The sequence below is a fragment of the Salarias fasciatus genome, chromosome 8 (genome assembly GCF_902148845.1).
Source record: "Salarias fasciatus chromosome 8, fSalaFa1.1, whole genome shotgun sequence".
In the NCBI taxonomy this organism is placed as follows: Eukaryota; Metazoa; Chordata; class Actinopteri; order Blenniiformes; family Blenniidae; genus Salarias; species Salarias fasciatus.
Window position 1 is genome coordinate 20,628,677 of NC_043752.1, and position 16,456 is coordinate 20,645,132.

Genomic DNA, 16,456 nt, shown 5'->3' on the forward strand with positions numbered 1-16,456 from the left:
TGCTGCTGGCCAGCTTGAGCTTGGTCTTCTCCCGGGCGGACCTGAAGATGCCGTTGGGTTTGAGGTCGTCGTCGTCCTTGTCGTCGCCCTTCCTCCTGGCCATGTCGTTCTGCTTCTTCTTGTAGGTGGGTTTGGGCTGCCGCTTGGCCCGGCCTTCCATCTTGCTCTCGCTGGCGTCCGAGTCGTCCCCGCCGGTCTCCGAGCCGGACTCGTAGGAGCGCTTGTTTCCGCGCCTGGACAGAGGGGCGGGCCTCCTCTCCTCCGCCGCGCCCCCCGCCGCCTTGTCCTCCGGCGGCCGCTCCCTGTCGGCCTTGCCGACGCCGTCCTTGCTCATGTCCACCTCGCTGGAGGTGGAGGCGCTGAGGTTGACGGTGCAGGGTTTGATCATGTCGGACATGGCGGGCGGCGGTGGTGCTGGTGGTGCCGGGCGGCTTCTCGGCCTTGGTGCTGCTGGAGGTGGAGCTGGAGGTGGAGGTGGAGGTGGAGGTGGAGCTGGAGCTGGAGCTGGAGGTGGCCGTGGTGTTCCTGTCCTCCTCCGAGTGGCGGGTCAGCCAGGCTTTCTTCAGCTTGTGGTAGTTGCTGGGCTGACCGCAGGAGGGGGGGGCCGACCCCGAGGCCTGGCCATTGGGCAAGGGGCTGGACTTCCCGGGAGTCGTGCTCCCGCTCGCCGAGCTGCTGCTGCCGTCGAGTGAGGAGGAAGAGGAGGAGGAGGAGGAGGAGGAGGAGGAGGGCAGCGGGGGCGAGCTGTGAGCAGGGGGTTTGTCCAGAGCATCAGTCAGGGTGGGGGTTCCAGCAGCGGTGGGGGGGCAGCTCCGGGACTGAGCCGCAGCCAGAGCAGCTTTGTGCTTCTTCAGGTGGATGAAAGAGGGCGAGTAGAGCTGGGAGGGGCCTGAGGGGGGGCCTGAGGGGGGGCCTGAGGGGGGCCCGGAGGGGGGCCCGGAGGGGGGCCCGGAGGGGGGCCCGGAGGGGCAGACAGACACAGAAACACAGGAGGAGCCGGGCGTGGAGCCGGGGGTGGGGGTGACGCTGGGACTCGGGTGGTGCATCCCCGATGAGCTGCTGAGGGGGGGGCAGACCCCCGGAGAGCCGGTCCGGGAGCCCAGCCCCTCCTGGTGGTCCCGGTCCGGTCCGGAGTGGCTCAGCACCCAGCCCCCCATGCCGGTCTTCAGGGCGGAGAAGTCGCTGCGGGCCGGCAGGGAGTACCCCGGCTCCGGGCCGGCCACGCCGCTCTTTCCCAGCAGGCCGAACGCCGGCGAGGGCGAGGCGGCGGCGGCGGCCCTGCAGACGGAGTTGGCCGTGCCGTGGGCGCCGGACGCCTTCCTGTGGAGCGGCAGGTCGTCCAGGTTGGAGTTGTGCTGGATGACGCGCCCCGCCGCCGGCTCCCGGACGCCCTCGCCCGGCCCCTTGGCGTGGTAGAAGCGGCCCGGCGGCGGCTCTCTGTGGACGATGGCGCCGGGTTTGGTAGCGCCGGCCGGACCGTCGTACTTCACCGACGTCGACGGACGCACGATGACGGAGGCCATGGCGGCCTGGGGTTTGGCCCTGGGGCCCCCCCTGTCGCCGCCGTACGGCCCCCCTCGGTCCGGCGGCATCTCGGCGCCTCTCCAGCCGTCTGTGGGCGGAGCCCTGCCCTCCCCGCTGATGACGGAGGCCACGGAGGTGATGGCGGTCGTGCTCCCGTGACCTTTGACGTCCCTGAGTTCCGGCAGCAGCGTGGGGGGCTTCTGCTGCTCCGCCGACGTTTTGCAACCGGCCGCCGCCAGGCTGACGGGCTGGATGGGCGTCAGGGTGGGCGGGGACAGGCGCCCCCCGTACCCCGCCCGCTCCCGCTCCTTCTCCCGCTCCGCCGCCTCCCGGCGCTCCAGGGCGTGCTGCGTGGGCGGGTGGAAGACGGGCGCCCGGTGGAGGGACGGCATGGCCCGGAGCTGCTGCGCCTGCTGCTGGGGGTGGGGGTGGGGGTGGGGGTGGGCGTTGGAGACTGAAGCTGACGAGGACGTGGTGCAGGAGGGGGACATGGCGGGGCTGCGGCGGTCCGCCCGGTCCAGGTGGCTCTGCGGCTGGACCAGCGCCCCCTGCTGGCTCAGCTGCTCGGTGATCTTGCCGGCCAGACCCTCGCCCCCCTCGGGCTGGTGCTTGATGAGAGGGGGGGGCTTGGAGAGGGAGCCTTTGGGGGTGTAGCTGCCCAGGGCCATGCCCCCCTGGCAGGGCGCCGCGGCCCCCACGCTGGCCACCACCCCCTGCGCCCCCACCTTGTCGTAGTAGGAGCCCAGGTCCTTGGAGGGGTACAGCCGGGGGGGCTCGTTGACCACGCTGTTGGACAGGGTGGTGAAGTAGTTGCTCTTCTCCGACTGGATGACGTGGGGGTGCACGTGGCTGGGTTTGGGGCTGGGGGAGGCCAGAGCGGGAACCCGGACCGGGAAGGCCGGATCCCTGCCCCGGTCCCGGTCCCGGTCCCGCTCCGCGGCGGGATCGGCAGAGCGCTGGATCTTAGCGGTGAACGGAGCCACCTCGATGCTCTCCTTCAGGATCTGGCGGTTCTCCTCCTTGTACTTGCTGGTTCGGTCCGCCGCCTGAACCGAGTCCTGAAAGGAGAACCGCGTCAGGACCAAAGACCACCCGCCAGACCTCGGAGCGACGTGAGGAGGCCCAGAGGCAGCACACGGGTTTCCTCTGTTGCCATGGTTACGGGTTGTGTACCTGTGCGTTGGGGAGGCGGGACTTGCTGTGGGGGTCCAGGTACAGGCGGTGCAGGTGGTGGTCTTTCCCCGTCGGGGTCCGACTCCTGTCCGTCTGCTCCTGCTTCAGGTGAGCCAGAGTCAGGGTCCTGATGGGGTCCGCGAAGGACTTCTTATCCACCTCGCTGCACGCACACGCACACGCACACGCACACGCACACGCACACGCGCACACACACACACACACACACACACACATCAGTAAAATAGCTTGTCAGTGTCAGAAAGAACAAGAAGAAAACTCTACAAAACCTAAAATGTCAAAATTTACGGAAAACAAAAACTGTTTCAGAATCGTCCTGTTTTTGACGCCTCCTGTTGCAAATTCCAGTGAAATGTTCAAAAACCATTGCAAAGAGAAATGAAACCCAGCATTTAATCAGTTCTTCTTTGTCTGATGTGCAGACAGAGGGGAAGTCCTGAGTGGGACCGTGCTTCTCTTCAGGTTCATGTCGCTTCACAGACAACGCTTCAAATGAAAACAGGTTGCGCATCACACGTTTTCCTTCCACAACAGCTCCCTGCACGGATTTCTCTTCTCGTGGACACAGCAGGAACTGTGAAGGGTGCCGTTGGCACGTTAACCGGAAGCCCTGATTCAGAGCTACTTCAGATATTGACCTCTTTTTTTGCAGACATTCAGTAACAACAGCAAGGGCTGCTGTACGGTGTGTGTGTGTGTGTGTGTGTGTGTGTGTGTGTGTGTGTGTGTGTGTGTGTGTGTGTGTGTGCAGGTGTACTTAGAGAAGCAGACTGGAATGAACTTGACAGAAGTGGGTTAATGAGAGAGATTACCTCCAGCGAGGATCAACAATGGCTGCTGCTTACATAACAGCTGTACGGACGGACCGCTGAGCGAGCTCTGCTGGACCAGACCCTGCACAACCCGGCTGCCCCGAGGGATCCACCAGATCCTGATCCGAAGGATCCACTGGATCCACCTCCAAGGGACCCACAAGATCCTAATCCAAGGGACCAACTGGACCCCTCCAGGAGGGTCACACCAGGTCCTGATCCAACTGATCTACTGGATCCACCCCTGATTAATTGACTGGATCCAGCTCGGAGTGATCCACCATACACTGGTCTGAGACAGCCACTTGATCCACCACATCCTGAGGGTTCCACTTGTTCTGCCTCTGCGGGAGGCCCACCAGATCCTGATCCGATGGATCAACTTGACATACTGGGATGATCCCGCCGTGATGATCTGATAGATCCACTGTATCCAACCCTGGGTGATTGACTGGATCAGATCTGAATCCTGATCTGAGTAATCAACTGGACCCACCTCTGAGCAATTCACCAGATCCAGCTGTTAGTGATCAACTTGTGAGGCTCTGGGGGATCCAATGGATCACAATCGGATAGGTCCACTGGATCTGGTTTTGAGGGTAAACTGTTCCTGCTCTGCGGGATCAGCTGAATCGAGATCTGATGGATCCACTAAATCATGTTCAGAGGTATCGACCAGATCCGGTTCTGAGTGATCAACTGGTACAGCTCTGTAGAATATACTGATCCAGCTCTGAGTGATCAACTGGGTCAGGTTAACTTGATCCAGAGCTGACGGTTCAACTGGATCCAGTTGAGGCTGTCAGACGGGAGAGACCCGGTCTCGGACTCAAACCCAGAGCTTTACGCCGGGCGACAGGAGCCGCTCTCCGCCTGCCGGCGCTGCAGTGATGTCTGTCAGAGGAGGGGGGGCGCTCAGCCTCTAGACCCCCTGCTGTCTGCACTGGGACAGACCTGGGCAGGGATGACAAAAAGCTGGCCCAGGGACCAAAACAGGCCCAGCAGAGGGTACATGCTGGTCTGCAGGAAGACTGAAAGACGAGGGACGCAGCAGCTCAGCTCTACAGAGACACCGTCAGTCTTTCAGCACGTCTCCTGATCCGGCCAGCTGTTAGGACCAAAACCACGGTCTGATACCGAGTTTCATCTTTACATGTCAGTTGTTCAGGTTTGGAACAATATATGTATTTATTGTTCAGATTTAACTGATTAATGAAACGTCCCACTGACAGTCTGAGAAGCGGGTCCTGCCTGTCCTCTGAGGTGCTTTAATGATGACTTCCTGTCGCTGTCTGCATGCTGACCCGTTCCCACAGAGCTCCGGGTTCCTGCTTACTCTTTGTGGACATCGGCGCCGGTCTTGGATAGCGGCGGGCTGGCGTGCGCGTTGATCTTGACGGCGGACCGGTGGGCGTCGGCGCTGGCGGGCCGGACCGGGACGTGGCTCAGTAGACCCAGACCGTCGGCTCCGGCGGCGGCGGCCTGGTGAAGCCACGGACTGGCTGTGTTCTGGAAACAGCACAAACACACATTCAGCTGCCGGTCCCGTTCAACCCTCTCTCTCTCACAGACAGAACCCTCTGAGCGCCGGAGAGCCAGCAGTTCTCCGGTCCTCCACCAGGGGGCGGCGCTGTGCTGCTGGGAAACAGCGCTGAGCTCATGTCATGTGAGGACACAGCGCACCGCCAACAAAGGAACAACCTCTGGAACAAGCTGTGCTTCCATGGAAATGAGGACACTGACAGTCTCACTGCGCCACAGCCGCCACCAGGACAGAGACCCGCCGGACGGACACGCCCGGCGTGTCCGCTGGACGGCTGGACGTCTTCCCCTGCAGCCTTCACTCAAGGCTGGAGGGGGAGAAATCTCTCTTTTTCTGAGCCCATCAGACAATCTTTCCAAACCGGCGCTTCCTGGAAAGACAGACGGTCCACAGCCCGGCCGGCCGTCTGGGATCAGCTGGGCTGAGGGACACACCCACCCTGCGGAGCGACGCCTCGGAGCTGACGGCCACCGGGTTCTCGGGGTGGACCCACTTGGCGGCGGGGGGCAGATTGAGGCCCGGGGGGTAGGAGGCCGGCGTGCCGTTGGGGTACTGCCACAGGATGGGGTACAAGCCGAGGCCCGCGGCCCCGCTGTGAGCCTGGGCCAGCAGAGGAGGAGGAGGGGGCCCCTGACCCTGTGGAGAGACCGGGGGTGAGTACCTGCAGCAGCTGTGTGTGTGTGTGTGTGTGTGTGTGTGTGTGTGTGTGTGTGTGTGTGTGTGTCACCTGGAGGAACTGCTGCTGGTGTGCGGCCGCCGCTGCGGGGTGAGCCAGGCCCAGGTGGCCCAGCGAGCCCGGGGAGTCCAGGCGAGAGTGCCCCCCCAGCAGGGAGGCCGTGGGGGGGGGCATGGCGGAGAGCACCCCCGGAGGCAGCAGGTGCGGATGAGGTAGGGCCGACGAGTGGGGCGGGGCCAGGAGGTGGGACGCGGCGTGGGGGTGCGACGTGGGGGTGAGGCAGGGCGAGTGGGGGGAGGGGGAGTGCAGGCCGTGCAGGTGGGGGTGGAGGTAAGCCGCCACGTGGTTGGAGGAGACGCCGGCGGAGTTCTCGGCGTCGGAGCGGACCAGCGCCGGGTCCCTGTAAACGGTGAAGGTCTCGTTCTTATCGATGATCAGCGGACTCTTGGTGCTGCTGGCCACGCCCCCCGCCTCCAGACGCCCCGCCTCCAGGCGCCCCGCCACAGGCTTGAACCCGGAGCGCGGGGCTTCGGCCGGCTCCATCTTGGAGGGCGGGCGGCTCGGGGGAGGGGGAGGGGGGGGAGGTGTCGGGGTACCGGGGGACTTTGTGTCTGGACACCTCGGGGGACGTGTGGGGTTTGGGTTTGGAGATGTCCAGCAGGCCCGGGGGGGGCTTGGCCTTCAGGTCGGCGTGGCTCTGGGGGGGGCTGGGGAGCGGGCCTTTCTGCTTCAGGGGGTCCAGCTGGGCGGGGGCCGGGGCGGGGCCGTCAGTGTTCACCTTGTGAGTGGGGGGGGCGGGGGGCTTTCTCGTCTCCTCGGGTAAAGACGGGCTCTTAATGTTGGGGTGGATGGAGGAGTAGTGCTGCTGCTGCTGCTGCTGCTGCTGCTGCTGCTGCTGATGATGATGATGATGATGAAGAGGGTGGTGCGGAGCAGCAGCTTTCTCCTTCTCCACCAGGTGAACGTTCTCAGCCACAGACGTGACCGGCCTGAAAACAACACACACACTGTTACCCAACGACTCCTGAAACAAGCTAAACCTGGCAGCACACTGAGCCCCCGTCCCACCGGCCAAACACCCCCTTTAAACCCGCTGATCCCCGGCTGCCTGGGCGGGATCCGCGGGGAAGAGGAGATTCGTTGACTCCTCTACATTGTTTACCTCGCCGTGCTCCGTCACGCTGATGATGTCATCAACGTGGGACATCATCAGCGCGGGAAAACGCAGCCCTGCAGCTCGCCTGCAGGAGATTAGACCCGGGTCTGCGGGCGGCGGGTCGACCCGCCGGTTCCAGTGGGAAAGGGGTGTAAGAAAGTTTTCCAAAATAAAAGCTTCTGCCGTCCTGGAGCCGGGACTCGGTTCGGGTGTGAGTACGGTTGTGAGTACAGTGTGGGTAGAGGTGTGAGTATGGTGTGAGTACAGTGTGAGTACGGTGTGGGTACGGGTGTGAGTACGGTGTGAGTACGGTGTGAGTACGGTGTGGGTACGGGTGTGAGTACAGTGTGAGTACGGTTGTGAGTACGGTGTGGGTAGAGGTGTGAGTATGGTGTGAGTATGGTGTGAGTACGGTTGTAAGTACGGTGTGAGTACAGTGTGAGTACGGTGTCAGCATGGTGTGGGTACGGTGTGGGTACAGGTGTGAATACGGGTACGGGTGTGAGTACAGTGTGAGTACGGGTGTGGATACGGGTGTGGGTACGGTGTGGGTATGGTGTGAGTACGGTGTGAGTATGGGTGTGAGTACGGTGTGGGTAGAGGTGTGAGTATGGGTGTGAGTATGGTGTGGGTACGGTGTGGGTAGAGGTGTGAGTACAGGTATGAATACGGGTACGGGTGTGAGTACGGTTGTGAGTACAGTGTGAGTACGGGTGTGGATACGGGTGTGGGTACGGTGTGGGTATGGTGTGAGTACGGTGTGAGTATGGGTGTGAGTATGGTGTGGGTACGGTGTGAGTACGGGTGCAGCCCTAGTTCCAGATGTGACGTTGTCTACAGGTAACCCCGCCCAGCTCTGTCTCACCTGATGACCTCTGACGGAACGAAGTCCAGCTTGCCGCTTGAACTCCTGGCTGCCGCAACGCCGCCTCCCACGATGCTTTGCTGCTGGACAGGCGGCTCCGCGTCCGTCCTGCGGGCCCCCTCCGAGGGCGAGGGGGACGGCGGGACGGGGGGCGAGGACACGGGGGAGGGGTTGAGGGGGCCGTAGGGGGACAGGGCGGTGGTCTCGTCGTTCTGCGAGGCCAGCAGCGCCGACACGGCCTCGGAGCTCTCGCGGTGCACGGTGGCCTGGGCCTCGTCCGTGATGTCGATGACGGCCGCGGCGTGCAGGTGGGACAGAGACGGCGTCTGAGAGCGGGGGGACGCTGCAGACAGGAGACACCAGACAGAGCGTGAGGGACAGCAGCAGATGGGTGTGTGTGTGTGTGTGTGTGTGTGTGTGTGTGTGTGTGTGTGTACCTTTCACAGCGCTCTTGCTGTTCTCCAGACCGCCGCCCTGGACGGCGTCGGCCAGCTGAGGGGTGTGTTGCCGTGGCGACTGTGTGATCTGTGTGACTGCCACCAGCTCCTCCTCCTCCTTGGAGATGCTTTTTCCCGTTTCCATCGCCAGGGTCTTCTTCATGTCCTGTGACGCCTGAAGCTCCGCCCACGGGGCCATGCGGCCAATGAGAGCAGAGGAATTGTTCATTTTGGGTCCCTGCGGCTGCTCGTCCTCCTCCATTTTGGAGACGGCGCCGGGTTTGACATCGCTGCTGCGAGTCTTCAGTTCGTTCTCAGAGTTTGGCTCTGAGGAGGAGGAGGAGGAGGAGGAGGAGGAGGAGGAGGACGAAGATGAGGAGGAGGAGCAGGAGGAGTGGGTGGTCCTCTTGTGGGGGTTTTCTGAGTCGCTGCTCTCCGACAGGTCAGAGGTCATGTCGGTCTTCAGCCTCTTCAGGCCCGCCTTCTTCTCCTCTTCATCACCCTTCCTGCGCTTGTTGACGGCCTGCTTGGCCTTGGACTTGGACTCTGAAGGACACAGGACAGAGACAGAGTCACTGAGGCTGGACCGCCGACAGCGTCAACAGAGCAGAGCAGTGAAGACATGGAGACACACTCCAACACCACAACACTAATATTAGAACACTAGAGCACTACAATACTAGAATGCTAGAACCCTGGAACACCAGCAGACTACAACTCTACAACACAAGCAGACTACAACACTACAACACTAGCAGACTACAACACAAGCAGACTACAACCCTACAACACAAGCAGACTACAACCCTACAACACTAGCAGACTACAACACAACGACACTAGCAGACTACAACACCAGCAGACTACAACACTAGCAGACTACAACACTAGCAGACTACAACACTACAACACCAGCAGACTACAACACTACAACACTAGCAGACTACAACACTAGAAGACTACAACACCAGCAGACTACAACACTACAACACCAGCAGACTACAACACCAGCAGACTACAACACTAGCAGACTACAACACTGACAGACTACAACACCAGCAGACTACAACACCAGCAGACTACAACACTACAACACCAGGAGACTACAACACTAGCAGACTACAACACTACAACACCAGTAGACTACAACACTACAACACTAGCAGACTACAACACTGACAGACTACAACACTAGCAGACTACAACACTAACAGACTACAACACTAGCAGACTACAACACCAGCAGACTACAACACTACAACACCAGCAGACTACAACACTACAACACTAGCAGACTACAACACTAGAAGACTACAACACTACAACACCAGCAGACTACAACACTACAACACCAGCAGACTACAACACCAGCAGACTACAACACTACAACACCAGCAGACTACAACACCAGCAGACTACAACACTAGCAGACTACAACACTGACAGACTACAACACCAGCAGACTACAACACTAGCAGACTACAACACTACAACACCAGGAGACTACAACACTAGCAGACTACAACACTACAACACCAGGTGACTACAACACTAGCAGACTACAACACTACAACACTAGCAGACTACAACACTACAACACCAGCAGACTACAACACTACAACACCAGCAGACTACAACACCAGCAAACTACAACACCAGCAGACTACAACACCAGCAGACTACAACACTACAACACTAGCAGACTACAACACTAGCAGACTACAACACTAGCAGACTACAACACTAGCAGACTACAACACTAGCAGACTACAACACGAGCAGACTACAACACTAGAAGACTACAACACTAGCAGACTACAACACTATAACACTAGCAGACTACAACACTAGCAGACTACAACACGAGCAGACTACAACACTACAACACTAGAAGACTACAACACCAGCAGACTACAACACTATAACACTAGCAGACTACAACACTAGCAGACTACAACACTACAACACTAGAAGACTACAACACCAGCAGACTACAACACTATAACACTAGCAGACTACAACACCAGCAGACTACAACACTAGCAGACTACAACACTACAACACCAGGAGACTACAACACTAGCAGACTACAACACTACAACACTAGCAGATTACAACACTACAACACCAGCAGACTACAACACCAGCAGACTACAACACTAGCAGACTACAACACTACAACACTAGCAGATTACAACACTACAACACCAGCAGACTACAACACCAGCAGACTACAACACTACAACACCAGCAGACTACAACACTACAACACCAGCAGACTACAACACCAGCAGACTACAACACCAGCAGACTACAACACTACAACACTAGCAGATTACAACACTACAACACCAGCAGACTACAACACTACAACACCAGCAGACTACAACACCAGCAGACTACAACACTAGCAGACTACAACACCAGCAGACTACAACACTACAACACTAGCAGATTACAACACTACAACACCAGCAGACTACAACACTAGCAGACTACAACACCAGCAGACTACAACACTAGCAGACTACAACACCAGCAGACTACAACACTAGAACACCAGCAGACTACAACACTACAACACCAGCAGACTACAACACCAGCAGACTACAACACCAGCAGACTACAACACCAGCAGACTACAACACTAGAACACCAGCAGACTACAACACTACAACACTAGCAGATTACAACACTACAACACCAGCAGACTACAACACTACAACACCAGCAGACTACAACACCAGCAGACTACAACACCAGCAGACTACAACACTAGAACACCAGCAGACTACAACACTACAACACTGGCAGACTACAACACTTGAACACTAGCACATTACAACACTAGCAGAGCACACCCCAAGAACACTGTACTTCCACTCAGCGCTCCGCTCCTTGTTAGCTATCATCGCGTCTCTGAAGCAACTTGAACAGAAGTCTGGCGGTGGTTAAGTTTTTTTTGTTTTTTTAAATCAGGGTAACATGTTCTCTGTTCTGTCTGTGGATCACTGCAGTAGAGGGAACTTTTAGCGAGCTGATGTTGTGATCTGAAGCTTTCAGGACACGTCACCCCAAAAACATCTTATGTAGGTGAAAAAACAAGAAGGAGGAAAATGACGTGAACACGGTTATTCAGTTTTGTAAACGGTTATGATTTGATGTACATGTTTACTTGTTGACACACCTGACGCCAACACTGAAGCCCGCCACACACTACAGGATTTTTCAATCTTCCCTGATTCAGCGCAGACCCTTCAGACCCCTCAGACCCTACAGACCCTTCAGACCCTTCAGACCCTTCAGACCCCTCAGACCCTCCAGACCCTTCAGACCCTTCAGACCCTCCAGACCCTTCAGACCCTTCAGACCCTTCAGACCCTCCAGACCCTCCAGACCCTTCAGACCCTTCAGACTCTTGCTCTTGCTCGACTGTTGCTTTCAGACGATGGTTAAAGTTTATCCACGAAATCGGAGTTACAAAAAGCAGCAACACTGATTGCCGAGGGCCTGGGGGAGGGAGGGGGGCTCAGGGGAGCCGTCTTCACCGTGTGACGTGAACGTGGGAAACAGAGCGTTTTCACGGTGGGAGGGGCTGCCTCTCTGAGCAGCAGAAACACTGGGAAAGCTCAAACACACAGGCACGAAGGAAAAAAACGCTTTGGGGTGTTTTAGGTGAGTAAATAACTATATAACAAGGTTAAAACATACACAAAGTGAATTTTGCATGATACAGCCCCTTTAATAACAATTCAGCTTATTAGCTAATCTGTTTGTGTGTGTGTTTTTGTTTTGTTTTGTTTTTTTTACTTCTGAGTCCCGAGTGGAGCAGTGGAACAAAGTTATCAGCAGACCGTGTCAAATAAAAGCTACTTTTTTAAATCACCAAATATCTTCAATCATTCTTTATGTCCACAGATTTGATAGTTTAAATCAGAATAAAAACACGTTGAGCTTTGATTAGGTCAGTTTCATTATAGTCCGCTCTGTCTCTGAAGGCAGGAGTCAGAGGAAAGTTTTTTTTTCCTTTTATTATTTTTTTCTTCCCCATTCTTCCGTGATGGTTAATAACGGAGATTAATTACAACATTGGGATTATTGCAGGACTGGCGGAGATGCAGATATTAGATCGGAGTTTGGGTCTGAATGGAGGAAATCCAGTTCATCCAGCAGCGACAGGATTAACCATCACTTCCTGTACAGCTGGGTTTAGGAGTTCTGGCTTTTCTGTTTCACTGCCATATATAGTGAATATATTTCACAGACATATATTCATCATCCAGCTCTGACAGCTGAGTGGATTTTTTTAATCAGCGGCACCTTGGTGAGACGGAGCTGTTCAGCCAATCAGGGAGCTTTATTCCGAGGGTGTGGACAGCTCTACTCGGAGCTGATCGGCGCCTCTCGGAGCTCCACACACTACAGGGTTTGCGATCGGAAATATTAAACATGTTCATTATCTACGATCTCCCCTTCCGACGCCTCCCGAGAGGCTCCGACCGGAAAACATCTCTCGGAACACACCGCACACTACACGAAGATCGGACCCGAACTCATTAGCATACTCCCGACAGTCGGACCCTGTCGGCCTCGATCGGGAGGAGAAGATCGGGGCAAAATTCGGCCCGGTTATCCTGTAGTGTGTGGAGGCCTTAACACACTACGATACTGGAACACCACAACCCAAGAACACTGAACACCACAACAGTAGAACTCCCACCGTCCCACTGACTGCTCACTCACACACTTTGAGAGCAGGAAGACCGTTCTATGAACCGCCACAGTGAGGAGAGGTGTGTGTGTGGTGTGTCAGTGTAGTGAGGTGTGTGTGTGTGGTGTGTCAGTGTAGTGAGGTGTGTGTGTGTGGTGTGTCAGTGTAGTGGTGTGTGTGTGTGTGTGTGTTGTCTCAGTGCACTGAAACAACTCATCTGTAGGCAGCAGGAGAACAGCCGCAGAACAGGAACAGCTGTTCTCTCATCTTCAATCATGTGGACTCAGAAACCTGCTGACAGCTTTTATTTTGGGATCCTGGAATCTCCAGTGTGAATCTTAATGACCTTTACCCCCGTCCCCCCCCCGTCCTCCCCGACCCCCCCACGTCCCCCCCGTCCTCACCTCTGCCGGCGCTGTCCTCCTTGCGGTCCTTGTCGTCCTCGGGCAGGCTGCTGTCGGAGCCTTTCCTCTTGGAGGAGCGGGAGCTGCGCTGCTCCCTCTGCTCCCGCCCACTCCCGCCCGGGGAGTGGTGCGATTGGCCGGCCGGCTGCTGGCCCTGCTGCGATTGGCTGTGCTGCTGGGAGGCCGGCGTCCCCTGGGAGCCTTTGGGGTTGGGCCCCGACGACGTCATGAGGGGGCGGGGGCTGTTGGCCTGGGCTCGGGTGTAGTGACTCTGGAAGGACAAGGAGGGGCGGAGTCAGACCGGGACCCGGCAGGTCCGGATCCAGCTCAGAGCGACCCGCGGACCCCCATGAAGGAACAGGAGCTGTCAGCTGACAGGAACACCGTGGAACCCAACAGGTCCCAGCCCAACACTTCCTGTCCCTCCAGAGACAACACCGGGTCTCTCCGGAGACAACACCGGGTCTTCCTGACTGTGAGGCTGTGTGTGTGAGTGTGAGTGTGTGTGTGTGTGTGTGTGTGTGTGGGGGGGGGGGGGGGGCTGCGGTGGGTTACCTGAGTGCTGCCGGTGGTCCCGCCGGGTCGGCCTCCCGCCATCTGGAATGGGACAGGAACCGGAAAGAGAAGGAGGACCGATTTACTCTGGTGGGACGGCTTCAGAGGGGGAGTGTGTTCGTGTGTGTGTGTGTGTGTGTGTGTGTGTGTGTGTGTGTGTGTGTGTGCACTCACGTGGGCGCTGTTGTTGTTCTGGCTGGATCTGGACCGTCTCCTGGAGGTGATGCCAATGTTTTCTCCTTTCAACAGAGAGTGGACCACGTCGTCCAGAAAGGTCATCTGGACCATGGAGGGGTCGACGTTCTGAGGCTCCAGCACCTGAACACACACACACACACACGAACACACAAACACACAAACACACGAACACATGAACACATGAACACACACACAGATGGAGTTCCAGTCTTCAGTTGTGTTTGTGAAGCACAGGGTCAGAGGTCAGTCCAGGACAGGAGACATGCCGTTACAGTTTAGCTGATCTGACGGTTTATAGGATCAGCGAGTGTCCACCTGTGTGTGTGTGTGTGTGTGTGTGTGTGTGTGTGTGTGTGTGTACCTGGTCGTTCATGACGACCATGTTGCGGCTGAAGAGGTCGTGGTGAGTGATGATGCCAGTGAACCACTGGGTGGCTGAATCCTGCCGGTACACTCGCACACGGTATCCATTCAGAGAGTACGGACCTGGAAGACCCGGGTGAGAGAGGACAGTGAGTGCACGCACACGCACGCACGCACACGCACACACACACACACACACACTTCCTGCCAGACTCACCTTGCATAAAAATCTCCTGCACCTTCTGGTCTTTGAGCCAGCCTTTGATTTCTTCGTGGAGCTGAGGGTTGTCTCTTAACACGGGGTGCTGACTGTCCACCTCATCCTGGAACACACACACACACACACGTCCTGAAGCGGTGGACAGAGGGGACGGTCCATCCAGACCCCGGCTGTCGGGCTCAACGTTCTGCAACGTCCTGCTGAGCTCCACCCCCCCTGCAGAGCAGCTCCACCCACAGGCAGCGGTGGTAGAGGAAGTGATGTATTTACATCAACAGGAAGTAAAGCAACTCCACTTCCTGCTTCTATTCTTTCCTTCTGTCCTGATGAAGATGCTACAGCTTTCAGAGATCTGTGTTTTCATGCTTCACTCTGCTCTTCTCACACCCTGATTCTGAGGCTCAGACCCAGAGAATGAATTTCCTCTGTGCATTTTGCAAAACTTTGTCTAGAAGAAGAAAGTGGGACTCCGTCACCACGGAGACGGGCTGCTGTGAGGAACAGTGCTCTTTCTCCTTGTGGACCCAGTCTGAGGCAGAGACAGCAGCTTGCTTTTGTTCATGTGGAAACTTCCTTTAACTCCGTCCAGCCTGCTGACTGCAGAGAGGAGAGAACCATGCTCCTGTCATCTGTCCCAGCAACACACACACACACACACACACACACACACACACACACACACACACACACACACACACAGACACACACACACACACACACACACACACACGTACACACGTACACACGTACACACACACACACACACACACACACACACACACACACACACACACACACACACACACACACACAGGAGGCCAGTTTACACTCCGTACACATCCACATTTACGCAGCGTTACCATGGAAACGTGGTCACCATGACCACCGCATGTCTATTTCCATCGGCGCTCAGACAGACGGGGAGCGGAGCCAGGCTGGAGGTGAGAGCCGGTCTGGACTCACCGGTCACCGGGCTGAGGGTCTGAGGAGGTCTGGAGGACTTAAAGTCTCCGAGCGATGGAAGAGGGTCAACCTCCACCAAACAAAGACTGAATGGAAGCTAAAGTTCAGATGGTAATGCTGACGGACAGCCGCCGTCACCACACAAGAAGCTTTCATGATCTGGTTCTATGACTCCAGAGGAGGGCTGCAGACGGAGGCAGCAGAGAGTCGAGTGCTCCACTGGACAACACCTCCAGGACTCTGTTCATCTGAACACAGAGAGACAGACAGCCTGTCCACCTCTGTGGGACAAAGGGAGCTGCTGAGGTCCAAGAAGAGCATCTGAGTCATCAATACAGCTCTGCTAAAACCTCTTCAGGGAATCCATCTAATCCAGAGGAGGAGTCTGTCATCCAATGTGACTCTACAGCTCCTCTAAAGTGGCTCTACAGCTCCTCTATAGTGACTCTACAGCTGCTCTATAGTGACTCTACAGCTCCTCTAAAGTGGCTCTACAGCTCCTCTATAGTGACTCTACAGCTGCTCTATAGTGACTCTACAGCTCCTCTATAGCGGCTCTACAGCTGCTCTATAGTGACTCTACAGCTGCTCTATAGTGACTCTACAGCTGCTCTATAGCGACTCTACAGCTGCTCTATAGTGACTCTACAGCTGCTCTATAGCGACTCTACAGCTGCTCTATAGTGACTCTACAGCTGCTCTATAGCGACTCTACAGCTGCTCTATAGCGACTCTACAGCTGCTCTATAGTGACTCTACAGCTCCTCTATAGTGACTCTACAGCTGCTCTATAGTGACTCTACAGCTCCTCTATAGCGACTCTACAGCTGCTCTA

At 56.8% G+C, this 16,456-nt stretch overlaps 1 protein-coding gene across 1 annotated transcript in view; it reads right to left on the bottom strand.

Moving 5' to 3' along the window:
- Positions 1 to 16,456, bottom strand: part of jmjd1cb (jumonji domain containing 1Cb) — an 87,743-nt gene that overhangs the window by 16,102 nt on the left and 55,185 nt on the right. The window contains 14 exon segments of the mRNA XM_030097975.1: positions 1 to 402; positions 446 to 2,582; positions 2,698 to 2,860; positions 4,867 to 5,039; positions 5,512 to 5,709; positions 5,801 to 6,319; positions 6,321 to 6,738; positions 7,771 to 8,113; positions 8,208 to 8,753; positions 13,323 to 13,593; positions 13,878 to 13,919; positions 14,052 to 14,195; positions 14,437 to 14,561; positions 14,656 to 14,761. Of these exon segments, the coding sequence (XP_029953835.1) occupies positions 1 to 402; positions 446 to 2,582; positions 2,698 to 2,860; positions 4,867 to 5,039; positions 5,512 to 5,709; positions 5,801 to 6,319; positions 6,321 to 6,738; positions 7,771 to 8,113; positions 8,208 to 8,753; positions 13,323 to 13,593; positions 13,878 to 13,919; positions 14,052 to 14,195; positions 14,437 to 14,561; positions 14,656 to 14,761 (5,587 nt within the window).